A 19678-nucleotide genomic window follows, 5' to 3' on the forward strand; every position below is an offset into this window, starting at 1 on the left:
TTTACTGGATTCTTGATTTGATCAACCATTTATAAGTGTATAACTTTGTCATAAAATATATATAAAAGAGAGACAACAATGTACATGAATTAGTGTTTAAAACACAATGCCTCATCATAAAATAGTAATATTATAAAGCCAAATAAACAATGTTAAATGGCATTAAATCAATTTGGGGCTTGCCCACCCCAAATATTGAGATGCAAATAAGTATAGTGAGAATAATGGGACTCCATCCTTCTATCAGCAATAAATCAAGTGCTAAATAACAGAAGGATTGTAAATATAAATAACGTAAAACGAGAAATTGGAAATAAGTTTCAATTATAGTTCAAAAATTTCATAGTAAAACAAAAACTTAATTGTATATAGAGACTGAAACATAAAATGGACTAAACATTAAATGGCAATCAAATAGTAATGAATGGCAGTAAATTTGAGGATGGAGAACAGAGAGATCCTGAAGTGAAATAAAAATGGGACATGCACATCTTTGCATTACGACATCAATAATGGCATATTAAAAGAAAAGAGAACAAAAGGAAAACGGAAGGAGTGTCTCTTTGTGCTAAAATTCTCAGGGACAAGGGAGATGTCACCAAACTAAATCCCTGGGCTATTATTTTCACTTCCCTTTGGGATAAGAACAACACCAGGAGAGGGTCTAAATGCATACAAAATAACAGGGGAGGAAAGACCAAAGAGCCAGCGTAACACAGCTGGAGACAGCGCTCCCCCACCAATACCCACTTCGACTCTTCGTTGGTTACACAGAAAATATCATTTTCTCTAAGAAGACAATTAATTAATTAATATTCCATTTAATCGCAGGAATTTCTATAAGAAAAAAAATTTTTTTTTTCCCAATGTTGGGAATTCCGAGTGTCTATAATTCCATTCTACTGTTCGATTGACACAGTGAGCAACTGCAACTCGAAAACCAGATCAAATTCTCATTAAAACGGATAAAAATTTGAACTTGGTGTCACAAGAAGAAGTTTGGATTAAAACTATAATGTAATAGTAGTAAATTCGAAGAAAAGAGAGTTCTTTTTCTGGTGATTTTGATGATCTGTGCTCCCTTCTACTGTTCAGTGTCGCAGTGAGCAACTTGTAACCGAAGGACCAGATCAAATTCGACAAAAGAAGATAAAAATTTGAACTTGATATGAGATGAGTCGAATTGGATTTCTTTGCGCAGGATTCAGTTGTAAAGATGAGACTTTTTTGTGGATTTTGGCTTTGTTTCGATGAACTTCACCTCAGATTGCTTCCCGAGTAGCTCGGTTTGGATCGGAGAGTGATCGGAATGGAGAGAGGAAGTCACTTGGATTGCAGCATTGTGGCGTCGGAGAGAGCGGAGAGCTCGACTTCCTCCTCCAATGGAGCTGGTTGGTTGAGATCAATGAAGCCCTTGCTGCTGAGGTTGGTGCTGGTGCTGTTGGCAGAAAGAGGAGGTGGAGCGAGTGGAGGGGAATGGTCGGCGGCGGTGGCCGAGGAGGAGGAGGCGAGGTGGGATCGCTTGTGGCCGCCGAGGGCCTGGGCGGAGCTGAAGGTCCGGGAGCAGATGGTGCAGCGGTGGGGGCTCGGAGTCCTATCGGCATTGGTCTTGGAGAAGACTTCTCCGCCGATCTGGCAGCCGGCGGTCGGGACGCACCCACCGCCGGCCACCTTCTTGTGGCTCGCTCGGTGACCCCCGAGGGCCTGGTACGATCGGAAGAACTTCTGGCACGTGCCGCACTGGTACCTGCTCCGCCGCCCACTCCGCCGCGACCTGGCGGAGCCATGGATCCCGTCGTCGCCATCCTCGTCGTTGTAGTCCTCATCACAGCCGCCGGACTGCTGATCCTCTGCTTCCTCCCCTGCTATCGATCTGGCCCAGGCGTCGCGGGAGAGAAGCATCAAGCACCGAGCAACGTCCTCCTCGGAGGAGACATCAGAGATGGAACTGAGAGGCTCGGCCTCCGCCGCCGCCGCCGCCGCGGTCTCCTGTGGGCGACGGGGGCGCTTAGATAGGCAGCGGAGCGGCAAGGGAAGGGAGGACTCGGTCTCGCTCTCGCGATCCTGGACGACGGAGGCGGAGCCACCGCCGCCATCGCGGCCGTCAGCGGCGGCAAAGGAGGAGGAGAATTCCCGGTCGACAAGTCGGAAGCCTTCTCGGGGGTTCTCCTGGAGGCCGTAGCCGAGGCCTGCCGCCGCCGCCGCCTCCGCGGCGGCGGAGGAGGAGGAGGAGGCCGAGGGGGAGGGGGGGAGGGGCGGAGCTCTGGTGGCGCGGGGAGTCACGTGAGAGCGCATGTGACCCCCGAGTGCGCGCCCACTGGAGAAGCGCCGGAAGCAAAGCTTGCATCTATGCCTTTCCATGGAAAAAAAAAAGAAAAAGAAACTGGGGATTTTTCTTCCCTTTTTTGGCAATGGAGATGATGTTGGAGAGTTTATTCTCCTCTCCTCATTTTCTTATTTGCTCATGTCTGTTGCTTGCCTTCTGCTGTACAGACGACAGAGAAAAGAGAGTTGGGGAGGGAGCACACGAGAGAGAGAGAGAGAGAGGGGGGGGGGGGGGGGGGGTTGGAGAGGGAGCATTGGATGGTGTCGTATTGGGGTGGGGGGGTTTGTTCGGTGGTTGGGCAGAGAGATTGAAAGTTAATTAAAAGAGATTAATTAGTAAAGATATTAAAGTAATAGATACAGGCTGATATGCATTATTAAAGACATGCGGAATTTGGATGGTGAGGGGTGTAATTGTGATTATCAAAGTTTAGGTGTAGCGATATGACAGGCAAAATTTCAGGAATATCCTGTCCTTCGACTTCTAGAGACAAGCATATCTATTTTACTTTGGATTTTCTATTTGTATGCACGTTACAAATATTATTTGTACCGAATTATAAAAAAAAATTAATAGAAGTGATGGCACCTGTATATAACTATATTTTCTATATTAATACGGTAGAAAAAGATAGAAGCAAATGTCAATATATTTTTCAGCTTCTTGTTTATTTATTATCGGAAAATATATTGATAATATTGGTTCTAGCAAAAGTTATGAAAATTTAAACTTGATTTTTTTTTTGAGACGGATTATATTTGCACATGATAATCATGATTTCAAAAAATAATTGAAATAGAGTGATACAATTAACACTGTAGCATTTCAGTACGAAACTGATACCGTAAAAATGACATGATGGCGAAATAGTTGTACCAATAAATATTTGACTATGCTGATATATATCTATTCATCTTGGTGCATACCAATGGTCCCATACACATCATTTAAATTGGTATTAATGGCACATAATAAGGCATAAAAAATGACCATCCAGTCTGCAGCTTTATAAACCTCGTGTTGAATATAAATAGCATAGAATAAGGCATAGCTCTTGATCATCCTCAAACATCTTATATTAGAGGGCGCCCATCCACCAGCTATGTCTATCTCAAGATCCATCCTATCACAATTGATGAGTCATCCTCTAGAAGGATATGGTTGACTCATAGAATAAGCTTCGCATACCTGATTCTTTCTCATGCCCCTCTAAATTGCACTTCCAAAATAGAGATATCATATAACTAATTGCCACTCGTGCCTATAAATTTAGAATTTAGTCCACTGATCCAAAGCCGATATCACCTTTATCACCTCCATCAACTATTCTATCATCAAATTTAACCTTGAGAAATCTAGAAGGTGAAGTCTCTTTGGTGATGAAAATCATCTAGAATGCAGCTACTACTACTACGGAGTCCTAAATATCTTTAACTATCGCAAGCTCTTCGATAGTAGGCATCCTCCAAGCATCTCACACGATGTCCCACGACTTTGAGAAAATAGTCTACATTTTCTCAAAAAAAAATGCTAAGGTGTGATAAAATCAGTGAAACCAAGAGAAGACGGTGATCAAAATAATATTACTTTATAGCTACCAAAGAATGTGTTAATCACATGACTGTCCACAAGCACCAAAAACCCCATTCACCAAGCTCTAATTCTATCAAAAGTGACTTCATTTATATCTTTATTTTCTTCCCAAATTCAAGATAAGAACTCTATTTGTTCATTTATATCTTCATTTATATCTTTATTTATATCTTTATTTTTTCCATGGGGTGTCCCAATTGTTCGGACAAATGGATTTTGTGTGAGCCGATCTGTTTAAATTTCTCTCTTAAAACCTAAGTGGGGTGACTCATTTGCTATGCTTCTTCCTCCTCTTCTCATCCCAAACTGAAATCCTTCTCCAAACTCTCCATCGGCCACAATCTCCTAAATCCATCATCTTAGCAAAATGATTTAAAATATTATAACTTACTGAAAATATGTATCTCATGATATTCTTAATCTTTGGTATATTTCTACAAGTGCTTCACAAACTCAATCCCTTGAGCTTTATGGATCCTTTTTTTATTAACACTCAAATATTTTGTCATCATCAAAAAGAGAGAGATTGTTGCTCCAAAAATTGATTTTGATGATCACAAACCATTTGAGAAAACTACTAATGAGTTTCTTATCTTTAAAAAATATTTTAGTGATGTTTCAGATCATCCAAAATATTGAGTTTGAAAAGCTCCATCAAGTGTGCCAATGTTGATGTTTCTGCAAGTTGAAGTCTTTTTTGAAGCCTTTTGAAAGTGTCAAATTGATTTAAATTTATTTAAGAGCATTTGACAGTGTTCTGATAAGTTTCGGATATTAAATGTATGAAAAATTGGATTGAAATAAAATGGAGCGACCCAGCTGGATTATCCCCTTCTATTGGGTAACCGCACGTTCTATTTTTGACTTGTGGTACGCAGTGAGACGACCCATGGGATGATCTTTAAGATCCTGAGATCAAAATAGAGAGTCTGTTTTTCAGACTGACCAAATGAGGTGACCCATGGGACTTTCCAGTCGCAGTGGGACGTCTCCTTTTGGGCGAATCTCGTAACAGCTAGTTTTCAGTCCATTTTTGATGCATTTAATGCACATTAAACACTCTCTAACAGCTCTTAACCGATATTAAGACACCCTTAAGTCCAAAATGAAGGCTATAAATACTCTCTAGAGGTGAAAAATCAAGCTCACATTCATGAAAGTGAAAGAAATCTCTAAAAAGAGAAAAAAAAAGCATTCAATCAGCTCACCAACCATTCTCCAGCTGCATTCAAGTACGCTAATAAATTGAGGATGTTCAGCAAACACTTCTTTTCCTTAAGTATTATATTTTTATTACATTTATTGTGCTCATTTAAGGGACTGTTGTGCTGAAATTTCTGTACACTATTCACTTGCTATTGTATTTTGGATTTTGAGTTTTAGAGGATTTTAAAACTTGGATAGGTTGATCCGAACCTGAAATCGGAGTGTGTGTAGGTTGACTTGTATCCAGAAAATAAGTATTCTTACTTGGATAGCAATGGTCGGTGTTATCCGACGTTTTGTATCTTGTAATCTTTTTAGTGGATTAAATTCTCAAGTAGAGATCTGGAGAGTGGATGTAGGTGCAAGATTGACACCGAACCACTATAAATCTCTTGCATTTATTGTGTTTGTATCTTTTTATTCATTCATTGTGCTTTATACTTGCTTACCTGTCATTTGTAGTTGATTTTATTTTCTTAGCTAATCAATTCACTCCACTCAACAAGTATAGCACATTACTTGAGTACACTAATCATAAAATTTTAAAAAGATCCAATTCACCCTCCTTCTTGGGCTCCATATTTGGGCAATAATTTTAGTTCACAATGAAAGTCTAACAGATATTTATTTTATTATGCTTTTTGAGGATAAAATTGCCTATTGACCGAGAAAAAATTGGGACATAGCTGAGGCGTGATCGAATGAGACTCGGTCCCAATAATAGTGCCTCTAGTGCAGCCTCTAAAAGCTCCTAGGGCTTGAGATGACCCAACGAGAAACCAATCCTAGAGCAAGTCGAGGGAGTCTGATCCCCCTACATATGGATGAAGCATTGAGTATCTCAAAGCTTGGGGGACCAAAAAGAGATCGATATCTGTGAAAGCGCAAAGGAGCTCTTCGAGACCTCCTAAGATCTGGAGGTCTAACAATAACGATGAAGGGGCTAATCTTCTAGGATCCCGTCCAGTCATTTGAGGTCGGTGATGATGAGAATGAAGAGGCTAACCCTCTGAGGACTTCACTCGACCATTGAGAATGGCGATGATGAGGATAAGGGGGCTAACCATCTGGAGAACCCACTAGGCCACTTGAGGCTAGCAATAATGAAGATGAAGGGGCTAATCCTCTGGGGATCCCTTCTGACCATTTGTGGCTAGCAATGATGAAGATGAAGGGGCTAACCATCTGGAGATCCTGTCCGACCACTTGAGGCCAGCGATGGTGAGGATGAAGTGGCTAACCCTCCAAGAACCTTGCAAAGCCGCTTGAGGCTGACGACGATGAGGATAAAGGGGTCCACCCTCTAAGGATCCCGCACGGTCATTTGAAAATGACATCGATGATAGCAAAGGAGCAACTCTCCGAAGATCCTATCTTAAAGAGGAAGAAACTCTGGAAGACACATAAAAAAAATATCGATGAAAAAATACTTCATTCAAAATATTCATATACATTTCAGAGAAAATTTATTATAAATCAACCCATTCGAGCAAGGCTTGTTACAACAAAGAAAGGAGATATATAAAGCTTGGGCTCAATTGAAATTCTCGAATAGAGAACTAAACACAATTCGGCACCATCCTCGATGATGCACATAAAGAGAAATCCTCTTCTAATAATCGCCGACCTCCGTTAAAAGACATCGGGGATGGCATAACCAATTTTCTCTCAAAAATCTATTTCCAGGATATTCCTTTAAGGAGGGTTGGAAAGCTACCTCAGGAGAGACAAAAGATAGCTCTCTAGAAAGATCTAAGATCTTGCTGTGAAGGACAAGGCATTAGAAGCCCCTAGACGACCGCTGTTGTAGCTCCATGGTTGGAATAACGGAATTTTCTACTATCTTCCATGCCAAAGTGGGATGCTTAGTGATGCATTCCCTTGAAGTGCTCTATGACTGACCGAAAAAGACTCTTTCAGATAGAAAAAAGTGCCAACGATCTTTTGACACCAGACGAGGCTGCGCCACCATGACATTACGGAAGATGACCTCGGCAAGGCTAGTCTTGAGCAACAGGATCCTTACTTATAGAAGGGGCAGGTCCAGGCACATTCAACCACCCCACTGACCATGCAACAAGTGTCACCATCCAAAAGACCTCAGAGACCACATCCTTTGAAAAAAAGAGCACCAATTATCCTTTCTAACGTATCATCTAGCATTAAATGCCACCTCCCTAGTCCTCCAGATTGCATGATTCATTGTTGTGCGACCCCCAAGATGGATCTCTTTCTTTGATCTATGGAGGGTGGTATGATGTCCGTCAACATTCGGTATGGGGCATACAAATAAGTTCGCATTTTTCAAAAATTCGCCTACCATATAGTGCTATAATAAGTGCTTCGAGGGAAGTCAAGGGAGACCTTGGCTTGAGTACATACCTATTCGAGCCATCCTAGCCTTTGGTCGTGACAAGAGCCAATCAATATAAGATACCAAGAAGAAATAAAGGACTTCATCTGGAAGGTAAAACACAACGAAGATACGTTTTTGATTAATGAAAGTTCATTACAAAAATTTGCCAAAAGAAAAAGAAGGCACCAAAAGCAACTATAAAAAAAAAGAAACTAGTTCTCATTTGATGAAAACACCATGATCTCTTCATCATTAATCATGAGGTAAAGGCATCTCAAGTCCAACTTGAGAACCATCCACTGTAGGTGAGCCTTACAGTCTAGAAAGCCATGAATGAAGGCGATCGAGGATACTTCAATGACTTCGTTCTCAAAATTCACTGAAGCTTTGTACTCCTTGATGAATTTGGATCTGACCTCGGTGGTAGCTCTCTCTGCAGTCTCGACAAACTTCAACCTATCCTTAGCTGCCTTTCTAGCCCCCTCGGTAGTTTGCCTCGCCTCTTCTACGACCCTCGTTCGAGCTTCGGATGTCCGAAGCTCTCGATCGAGGATAACAATGTCATGTGCCAGCTGCATAAAAAGATAAAACTCACAAAGTTGTGATCAAAAGATAAGGGTAAGTATGAGAATCAGTGACTTACCTTGAGAAGGTCGGCATAAGAGGTCCCTGCAACCTCGTCTTAGGGCCTCGCCCCCTCTCCAACTAATCGACTGGCTAGAGATGGCCAACAGGCTGGGCCTGGCATGGCTTTGAACAGTAATGGGCCATGCTAGGCACGGCCCATACCCCTGTGCCGTGCTGGGCCTAGGGTTCGTCAGCCTAGGCTCGAGCACAGCACGGCCCATGAGTCGTACCCAGTTCGACACGACAGGCTTGAGTTTTTTTTAATTATCTTTTTCGAATTTTTGTATTCTTTGTAATATGAACAACAAGCAATTCAATTATCAATAAAAATTCTAAGGTATTTTTTCATAATCTTTTCTATGTGTATATTTTAATTAAAACAACAATAAGTTATGAAACTTAAATAACTAGTTTGAATAACTAACATTACTTCTTCTTCTTTTTAATTATTAATTTTTTTTAATTCATAATATGTTTCATGTCACTTACTATTTAGTCTCTAATATTTCAATTAATCAATAACAAATTTTTAAACCTAAAAAAATAAACATTAATAAAAAAAATTTTATTTTTTAAAAGTTTAATCTTAAATAAAAAATCGAAAACGAGCCTGATGGGCTCTACGGCCCAGGCATGCATGTGCCTAAACGTGCCTGGGCTGTGCCTAGCATGGCCCGTATATATACGTGCCTTGGGTCGTGCCTGGGAGGGTTTGCTTAATGGGTAGGGTTTGGCTCAGCCCGTTTATTCACGTTCTATGCCAGGCATGGCCCATTTAGTTCTGGGCCTTCTTGTGCCTGGGCCATGCTTAGTCCGGCACTACCCATTAGCCACCTCTATGATCGATAGCAGAATCAACTCCATCAGCTCCCGGATGAGCTGGTGAGTTTGAAGAGCAGAGGCATCCCTTCGCATCGACTTCACAGTGATGGCAACCCCCCTTCGCCTCCTGGCAAGAAAGTCTGCCCCGGGCCTCGCCAACCAACTTGACCCTCCGAGAGAAGGCTAGGCTCAACCTGAAGGAAGAGCAGCTGGAAGCGACTTCGAGGCTGCTGATGCAACAGGCTGCAGCAACCCGACCACTACTGGCTCATCCCCGATCCCCATCGGGTTTACACCCGAAGCCTCCAAGGATCACGACAAGATGGAAGCGGAAACCCCCGACTAGGTACTCCTTAGTCTTTTTGACAAGAACTTTTCATTCGAAGAGCTCGTCCTTCTTTTCACTGTTAACTTGATGGATGAGAGTGACAGTTTCATTGCTTTAAGATAAGAAAAGCGAGGTGATCACCAGCACCAATGGAAACGATGTCAGTAAGAGAAAGAAAGAACCTTCCTCCAACAATCACAGCAATAAGAGAACAAGTAATGGTTGGATGGCAGAAAATCTGGATAGATGTCATTTATACGGACCATCGATGGCACAGATTCAGTAATCAAATTGTCAGATCTTGCCATCTGGCCAATATTGGAAGCAGCAGATTTCAAGGCCCTTCGTCTTATCCTTCTCAAATTGAACCGCATGAGGCAATCTATGGAGTGCACCTTAGAACTTACCAATATCTGACACGTGGCAAGTCCCAACGAACCCAGGAGCAATCTCCAAATCTCTTCTTTTCAAGGCATCATTTAGTGACCTCTCGAGCTCCCTTATCTAATAATGGCTGCATGGATTGCAAAACAACACATCATTAATCTCTAGAAATCCTTTCCTCCAAGAACAGTGAAGTGGATGCATCCAAGAGGAAATCGGATTGGCGGCTAGCTAGCAGATCTACTACTTCCTTCATCCGAAGTTGAAAAATCGTTTCGAACTCGAAAGTGGGGGGGCAAGTGTTATGGAGGTGACTCACCGACCAGATTGAGCTCTCCACTTGGGGTGCACCTAAGGCTACTTGGTGAAGTCGCACTAGATATGGGTCTGGGACTTTGACCCCATGCCCATTTCAAGCCAGCAGCTCGACCAGCCATACAGATGGAACCCGCGATAGACATCTATGACTAGCAATCTTGATCTGAAGGTAGTGGATAGAATTTTCTTCCTCAATGAATGATTGGAATATGGCCAAATAGCCTGCAGTATCAGACCTAACAAATCTATAGATTATGGTTAACAACCTACAGCTTCACCTACTGATAAGAGAGGTACAAAGGGGATCCTCAGGTAAAAAAACTCAATGAGGAAGGAGAAGAACACTATGCTTTCCACACCTTCTCTCTTCTCTCTATTATTCTCCAGCTCCGACTAACTTAAACATTCAAGGATCCCCTGCTAGAATCCCAGACCTAACAAATCTACAGATTCTGGTTAACAACCTACAGCTCCACCTACCGATAAGAGAGGTACAAAGGGGATTCTCAGGTAAAAAAAACTCAATAAAGAAGAAGAAGAATACTATGCTTTCCACACCTTCTCTCTTTTCTCTACTATTCTCAAGTTCCGACTAACTTAAGTATTGAAGGATCCCCCACTAGAATCCCACTGACAAATGTGGACTTTCCTTATAGGTTTCTTCTGGTGTCTCGGATCTCGGACAATGTCCAGCTCTAGCCATATCAGTACTCTTTCGAAGTCTTGCGGTAATTTTTTTTTTTTTTTTGGACAGAAATAGGAGCAGTATGCTTCATTAATATGAAGATAAAAGTACAAAATGAGAGTTCCGCCTCTATATAAGCCCTCTATGTAAGCAATATAGAACCTGAACTAACTGTTTTACATACTTTAAGGTAAATGTAACTCATAAAGTGGCAAAGTTGATAATACATAAGAGTAAGGCTTCGCAGTAGATCCAACATAGTGTCAAGTGGAAAGCCAAATTTGCATACCAACCCACTCCTAGCCTTATTCTCCAAGCGTCTTTGACAATCCTACCCAAAAAAAAAAAAAAAATCCTACAATCTCCTTTACATCTCACATCTTATTTGGTTTACTTTTCAAGCTCCAAATAATTCCTATCAACGTTTTATTTTTAAATCTTGCATTTGCAAAATATCCATAAGGCAATTACGGCAGGTAAATTACAGGCAACATAGTGCTTTGTCAGAAATCGGTGCATGGTTTAATTGTATTTAAAGGTAGTAATAAAATTTATACATACATTACATACCTAAAAAAGTGGAGATAAAGCAGAATTTATTTAAAAAAACAAACCCACCAACCTAGGGGCTGGATAATCATACCATGGGAGGTCCCCACTCACAATTGCTAAATGCGTTCCAAGGTTAGCACCCTAGCTAGATAATCCCTCGCACTCCTCTTCTTGAGTTTTCCATTTCAATTTCAAATGGGAATGGAATTACCCAATCTTATAAAACACAATTTCTGCTCTCTCTTAATATTCAAATTTCATTTCGATTCCGCTCGTAAGCCAAGCCAAACAAGTTGAAAAATTTAACCATTCTGATTCTCATTGCAATTCATTCCAATTTCGACATCGTTTGCAAACCAAATATGCCCTAAATTTGCAAATCAAACTTGACTACCTTGCAAGCTGCAAACCACCACCATCTCTTACAACACCAACAGAGATTATCCACCACACACCACGCAGTGGAGGCATCCAAGAGAACATAGATGGTGTAGAAAAAAGCAGATAAAAACTATAGAGGCCCAGGAGCCTCGATGGACATAATGAACAGAGGAAGCCAATTGACAAGGAAGACGAGAATAATTGGCAGGAGAGAGAGCAGCATGCACAACCTGATGCACTGATGGACAGGCTAACATACATGAAAAAATAGTACAGTTATTATCATGACTTGACCCGACTTTGGATTCCGACTTTGGATTCAACCAACCAATCACAACAGGACCACCAAAAGCTTACTCTAAGCACAGCTCACTGTCTGGTGCTTTGCCAGTTTACATTTGAAAAAATAATTCCCTTTTCCTGGAGTTAGCTGACAGACACCATCACCCAATGATCATCGCAATAAGAAATATAGCCCAAGGTTAACATCTGGGTTACCTGACAAAAAGGAATCCTTTCACCAGATATTAAGAAGAAACACCATGATCAAAGTTCTCCACATCATAATAAAAAAAGGCTTTGTAACGTAGAATCCAATTAATAAAATATGACCTGCTTTTATCACAATGTATAGCAGGAGCTTGCTAGGCTTTCAAACATCAAATTCTTCTTCTGTTGTCCACCCATGTTCTCTTGGATGCTGGTGCAGCTTCGCTGCTAGAATGTATCTAAAATACAATAGGATCCCAAGGAGTTTTAGGAGATCGAAAACAGATGAAGAAAATCATAGGGTAACGGTTCACCTCATCCAGCTTCTCTCTGACCAATCTAACAGTCTCATTCATTGATGCTGATGAAAAGTATTTCTGCAATCAGCATAAGAAACTTACCACCAAGATAAAATTTTAAAATCATAGACACATCAAAATTATGCTCGTATCTGTTGCATACTTCCACCTAATCACAGATAACGTTACAGCAAAATTTACTATTCCAATTTTGATCAAAGAATAACAACTTAGATTGCCAAGAAACATAATGGACTGTGGATATTGCATTTGGCATTAGATCGTTGCCTCGTTGGCAAGTAGCAAAAAACATAGAGCAAAGCATACCTTGTTAGAGGACACATGGCCGACAAAATCACCTTCACTAGAATTTTGACCAGCCTTGGAATAGTTCCTGGAGAAGAAAAGCATCAAAAAAATCAAGCAAGCATACCATGCAATCAAACAACAACAAAACTAATAGTTCTTCTATGAAGAACTCTTTTTAAGAGCACTTAAAAAATATAGTGTAAACTGCAGAACTAATGAACACCAGTAGTTATCTGCAATGGATATCAATCACTACAGCAGGCTGATATACCTTGGTACAATAGCATGCCAATCATAATATTACTCCTTTAGATAAGCTCTGAAATAAATGTTACTGTTTACCTCTGCTTAGGGCTTATCTGCAGCTCTAAAGTATTTGATGCTGACGGTGTCTGAGTTGGCAAATGCTGATAAGAAGTCTCTAGGGTTTGTGAATAATTGAAAAGTTGAGAGCTTGACTCTCTGGGGGTTTTCCCAACTGCAGCAACAAGGATAAGGCATTAGGTGTAAACCTAAGAGAAAAAAACTTAAATTGTTTATAAAGTAAATTGGATGCTAGGACCTTGCATGCAATAAAATGAAAACTCACATTGTATTCGTCTTAGGACTTCCTTTCTCCTACCTTCCAGTTTCTCCTTTGTATCCAATAGACTCTCGAACTGAGGTGCATATGAAACTTGTAATCGGTTTCCAAGAAATCAGACTCATCTAGTTTTCGCTTTGCAAACCTACAATTAGAAGCTAATGCTCAAATTCAGGTCTATTGTTAGTATGCATATGTATGTTACATTTATATGTTTCATCTGTAAGTGCATAGGTATGCCTGAATGTTTATAGAAATATTCAAAGCATTCATTAGTGCATAATTTTGTTTCTATCTCTCTCTCTCTCTCTTTCTCTCTCCATGGAGCTTTTGGAGTAAACTGGTGTATAATTTTTGCTGGCAAACAGGCCATAGCCAGTTACCCAGCACTTTCTGCTTTACAATAACTACCACACCTTCATGCCTGCTAGTGTATGCCATGAATGTCTTATTTACAATTCCTTAGAGGCAACGTTCAGCCACAGGCTAAAAAGGGTCGGATCAAAGAAAAAGATTCCCGTCTTTGAATTTTTATACATAGGCAACCCATTTGGGCAGGCAAAAGGCCTAATTTTATTTCCATTGTATTAACGTGTCCCAGCTCAACTCCTAGATTCTTTCCAATCGTCAAAAGTTCTCAAACCATGTCATCATTCTCACTGGTTCTTCATTTAGTCTAGATATTCCACCAACTAGGATTTCCTTCCGAAGCAGTTTACTTGAATGTGAAAGCTACTTTTCTAGCCTATCTACTATGGCTTTGTTTTGCTTTAGTATCTTATTTTCAGCTAGAATCAACCAACAGCATACCTTAGTAATTAGTGTTATTTAGGCTATTTTTCCATTTGCTTGAGTTTAGAAAGAGGCAGAGGGAGGAACTAATGGTCATAAATAATACCTTTGAGAAGAGAGAGAGAGAGAGAGAGTGTGTGTGTGTGTATTCCATATGACAACATTACATTTGGAAAGTCTTGTGAAAGTTTGGATGCATTAAGATGGTTTCAAGAAATTTATGGGAAAGGTAAAATTTTCAACTGTTACCTTTCTTAATGCAAATAAGCAAAATCTTGTTTGTAATTAATGTACTCTCCAAAATTTGGGAATAAATTTAATGTATAAATTAAGCAAATCAAAAAAGTTTGTCACTATATCAAAAACATATCAAGAAATTGTGGATTTCTTAAATTTCAACATTGTAAAAAGCAAGATATTGTTACATTCATATTTGAGTTGAAAATACAAAACTCACATTTCCAATGTTTGACTATAATTCATCCTTCGCAATATATCAAACAATAAGCTACACTTAAAATGCTCTCAACTCTACTTTTTGTTTGGTCTTCCTTTTTCTTACTTCTCTTTTTAGAACTTTTTATATTTAATTTTTGTATTTTTTTGAAAATACTTTTGTAAGGGAAGTCTAAACCATATATTTTAGAATTTTTGTTATTTCTATCCTTTTCAAATTCTAATCATTTTTATTACTCTAAATTAGTTTCAAGCTGACAACACTACAATCAAAAGAAAATATTGAACTATTTTAATTTAGGCTTAGGCCCCATTTAGATGCTAGGGAAAACTTACTAAAGAATTTTCAAAATCCATAAAAGGAGAGATGCATCAAGCGCATACTCCAACAAAAATATAATCCAATATACACCCTATTTCACTGTTTGGATGTTCATTTAAAATTTTTCTGTAATCAAAATTTAATATTTATTATAAGATCATGAAATGAATATCAAACAAATTCATCCAAAAATTCTCTCTTCTTAATCTATGTGGCGGTGAAGGTGGTGGTGGTGATGATGATTAGGGATATGGAGATGGTGACATTGGTGGTGGCAGTAATAGGATAGTGGAGGTGATGATGAAGGTAGAAGTTGACTGTGGAGTGGATGGTCGAGTTGACAATGATGGAGGTGGCTAGGTGGGGGTGCGAAGGGTTAGGGCAAGGGGATGGATGCAAGGGGTGTATCAGAGCTAGATTTGGATGGTGTTATGTTAGTGCAAAGCCAGCAAGGGTGCATATAGCCAGAGGTTCATTTGGGCCAGCAATTGGGCCATAGACAAATCTTGATCTAGGCTACGAATGAGTCATAGACTGAGCTTGGGTCAGACAAAGATAGGGCATAAGTGAAGCATTAGGGTCATCCAGCGTCAAAGTTGTGGCCGTTGTCCTCTGCTGAGGTAGATTTTAGTCAGATGCCATGGAGACAAGGAGGGAACTATCTTGTTGGCAAAAAAGTGATGAGAAAGGAGGCAAAAAAGGATGGGACAATAGCAAGGGTGAGCCTCTCGATGAGTTCTAGAAAGTTTTCTAGAGCTCATAGTGGATTATTTTTTTTATTCCTGTATTGGGGTGTTAACTATAGCATCTCCTCTCTTCAGGAACATCATCCAATGACCATATCGTGAAATTTTACTCTGGAGCCTTGAAAATTAAAATACTAGAATAATGTCCTATTGTGGGATCCGCCACCTCGACCATGAACCTCAAGACACATCCTCGAAAATCCTGGGCCATCGAAAATACCCAGATAATGACAAGCGCCATCAAATCTGTCACGTGAAATCAAGGCAAAATGACCACACTGGCTAGGACCGACCTCCGGATCGACCTTCAACCGACCCTCGGGTCGGAATTCTATCGACCTCCGAGTCGATATCTCATATTATCAACGGGAACAAAGTTTACAGTCGACGCCAACCTCCAAGTCGAAATACTACCGACCACCAAGGATAAGGTCCCACGATCCATACTAATATGGATTTGATTGAGACAGTACCTCAGCCATAAGCCAATCCTGGTTCATCAACTCATTGAGCCATGTGGACAATCTATTAGAATCTCCTGATAAACTCCTAAATGTGGCCAAGTGAACGAAACAAACATCCACAACTAACAATCAACGAGCACGAGTCTAACAACCTATAGGTCTAGGCCTAATAAACTCTGGCACCTCTCTATATAGGAAAATAATAAGAGGACCCTCGGGGGCAAGCTCTAATAAGCCAATCCAAGCCATTCTTAGCTCTCATACTCTCTCTCTGTGTGCTCAAGCTCTGACTGACTTAAGCATTAGAAAGTTTCCCATTGGAGGCTCCATCTCCAGTGCGAGCGAACTTCTTTTGTAGGTTCATTCCGATATGGTATCCTGGCGCCTGGATCTCCCTCTATCCTCAATCACGTCAACACATCCGAAGCCTTGATGCAATATGTCCCAACACTTTGGTATTAGAGTACCCAAACAGTTAGATTGAATTTGATACCTAAACAAAATTGTTGAACCACACTGCCCAAACTGCATTGCCAAATCATAGATTTGGCAAGTAACCCTTAGTAAAATTTTAGAAATAAGTAACTTTTTCACAAAAAAAGTATGATTGAACTAAACACCTTGCATTGCTGACCTGTGAAAATTTAATCTAATAAACATCAGTGAAAGGTTCACAATCTTGTGCATCCATAGGTTTGCATCTGCAAAATATAAATTATGAAATGAATAAATAAATGGAAATCAAAAGGTGAAACAAATGATGGTTATCATACTGTTAGGTAAAAAATATGCAATCCTCCAACAAATTTTCCTAATTAAGGAGCACTACTTACAGCTAAAACCTGTTATAAGAATAAGCTCCGAAACATCTTTAATTTTACTACAAGAAGCTTTGTTCCCCTCAATTTGGTTAATTGTAACATCAACACTGCTTTTCTTACGAAGGATTACACAACAACACCAAGGGGAAAAGAACTCACTCTTCTATCTCTCCATATGATCCGAACAATTTCGATAGCTCGTCGTCGTATCCTAATGATGGCACGTTTCTCACTATTAGATATCTGCAGAGCCATATTGAAGTCAAAAAATTTCATAGACCATTTAAATGGTACCATAAAAAGATTTCAAAAAAAAAGAAGAGATGTTTTTGGTCTTTCTCTTTGAAAAGAGATGCAGAAAAAGAAAATAATTGAAGTAAGAATCCACAAGCCTATAATTTTGATAGAAAAGAGAGATCAATAGTTAGGATTTAGGAATGGAGGGGAGGAGAGAGAGAGAGATTGTGGTACCACCTGGACTCATCGTAGATGGTGTAGATGCGGGCGATCGGAGGTTTGCCTCGATCTCGCAGCATTGCGCTTTCTCTTCTCCCAAGCAGAGGTCGGGTCAATCCATCCGATCGAGGCTGGAAGGCATTCAGCTTTGTAGACTCGGGAGGGAGGCTGCGAGAAAGAGAGGGGGGACTCAGAGGAGGGAGAGAGAGAGCAAGAATCTTTTATCGTACTAATATAAATTAAAATTTTTTTTATCAATTTAATACAGATTCAAATTTACTTATCAAAATGATATAAAATAGAAAAACATCATTTGGAATGATATTTTTTACGAATAAAATATCATTTTAAATGGCGTATATGTGGTCCAGTCAACCCAACTCGCTAGCCCACGTGGATGAAAAAATACCATTGTGAATAGCATTTCTAAAAATACCATCCATAATAGCATTTATATGTTTCTATAAAAAAAATATCTAAATGCCATTCATGCGTCGCCTCCTTCTTCTCCGACGGCATCCCACGCTGCCTCCTTCTTCTCTAACAACGCCCCCTCCTCGATCTCTTTCGATAAGCCGCCGCCCCCTTCCCCTTCCCCTCTCTTCCTTCTCTCTCCCTCTTCCCCTCTTCTCTCTCTCTTCCCCTTTTCCTCCCCCAGACCCCTCCTCCCCCCATTCGACACCACCCCCCATCCCCCGTCGATTGCCCCCCTGCCTCCCCCCCCCACCGGCTGCCCCCTTCTCCCCCTATCCGACAAATCCCCCCCCACCGGCTGCCCCTTCTCCCCCCATCTGACACCCCCCGCCCCTCGCCGACTGCCCCCTCCTCCCTCCATCTGACACCCCCCCACCCCTCACTAGCTGCCCCTCCCCCAACCCCCCCTCACCGGCCCTCTCTTCTCTCTCTCTGCCTGGCTGGCCACCCGTGCAATGCCCCCTCCTCCTCCAATCCGACGCCCCCTCCCCCCCACCCCTCTTCCTTCTCTCCCCCTCTTCCCCTCTTTCTCCCCCAACCCCACCCCCCACCCCCCGTCAGCCCTCTTTTCTCTCTCTCTCTCTGTCCGACTGGCTGGCTGCCCGATGCCCCATCCGACCCCCCCCACCAACTGCCCCCTCCCCCACCCCCCCAGCCCCATGGCCCGATCTCCCGATGCTATGCCCCCATCCCCCCTGCACCATCCACACCGCACCCCCTTCCTCTTCTTTCTCTCTCTCCTTTTGAACTTTTTCAGTCATTTTTTTTGCTAATATATTCATTAATTTAATATATCTGTTAATGTTATTTGTTATATTATTGAAAATAAATCTAAATCTGATTTTTTTTTAAAATTTGATTAAAAAATTTAAATATATTGTGTTGCATAGAACCGTAAACCTATCTCTTGACTAATGTACATATTCTACGACATCTGTATATTTATATATTTTTATACGAATGGAAGAATTATTACATTGATCAATTGACTGTCCAGTTTGAATAGTTTAAAAATTATAATTAATTCAATAGGTAATTACAGTAATTAAATGATATGCAGAAGATTCGAAAAAAATTTTAGACAGTAATTTTTTTTAGTTCTCGTCACACATCTTCAGTCGTGTGGGGAGAACTAAGGAGAAATACGATCGAAATTTCTCTCCAATCCTATTACGTATCGTTTAATTACTGTAATTACCTATAGAATTAATACAATTCCTGAATGGGATAGGATCTATCTTTATTTATTAGTTGATGATAGAATGCATTTATTATGTAAGCCATCTTATTAAAATAATTATTAATATTAAATATTTTAATTTTAATATTGATAGAAATTTTTGAGAAAATGGTCAATGCTTAGGTTCGTCTACTATTATATTATGATGGCACGATAGAAAATGATGAAGATGGCGTGCAGTACAGTCAGCCTGTAAGTCAGATGATTAGACTGTCTTCATTATTATCACGTCAAGAATTATTGGATCGTCTATACAGTGATATTTCAATAAACAGAGAAAAATATGAAATCAAATTGAGGAGAAGATCTCTTAATTTTTCGAGACAGTTAATGCAGAGTAAATATATCTTAGTTCCAATTGATAATGATGAAGATATCCAAAAAATACTGATATTTCTTTTAAAATTTTTAAAATATCGATATATTGAATTATATATTAAAAAAAAGATGTACTCTCTATTGAAAATATTACTCAAATGATGGTACCGAGATTTGGATACTTTAGTAGGCTTTTAACCCAAGAGGACAATACTTCTGAACCTTCTTCACCTTTCGTAAGTCCAATAGTGCGAACTATTAGTGTTGAGGCTATATTTGCAGAATAGCATTCTAATACTGTTGGCCCTAGTTGTCTAATTATTCAAAGTTC

At 40.3% G+C, this 19678-nt stretch overlaps 1 protein-coding gene and 1 pseudogene across 1 annotated transcript; both read right to left on the reverse strand.

Annotated features, from left to right (window-relative positions):
- Positions 1-182: 182 nt before the first annotated feature.
- On the reverse strand, positions 183-2553 carry LOC105059519 (zinc finger protein ZAT9). Its single transcript, XM_010942844.4, has one exon. It carries the CDS (start codon positions 2359-2361, stop codon positions 1324-1326), a length of 1038 nt encoding a protein of 345 aa, XP_010941146.1. The 5' UTR covers positions 2362-2553; the 3' UTR covers positions 183-1323.
- Positions 2554-11461: 8908 nt separating this feature from the next.
- Positions 11462-17395, reverse strand: LOC105059521 (uncharacterized; annotated as a pseudogene).
- Positions 17396-19678: the final 2283 nt, after the last annotated feature.

Source organism: Elaeis guineensis, chromosome 16, assembly GCF_000442705.2.
Source record: "Elaeis guineensis isolate ETL-2024a chromosome 16, EG11, whole genome shotgun sequence".
NCBI lineage: Eukaryota > Viridiplantae > Streptophyta > Magnoliopsida > Arecales > Arecaceae > Elaeis > Elaeis guineensis.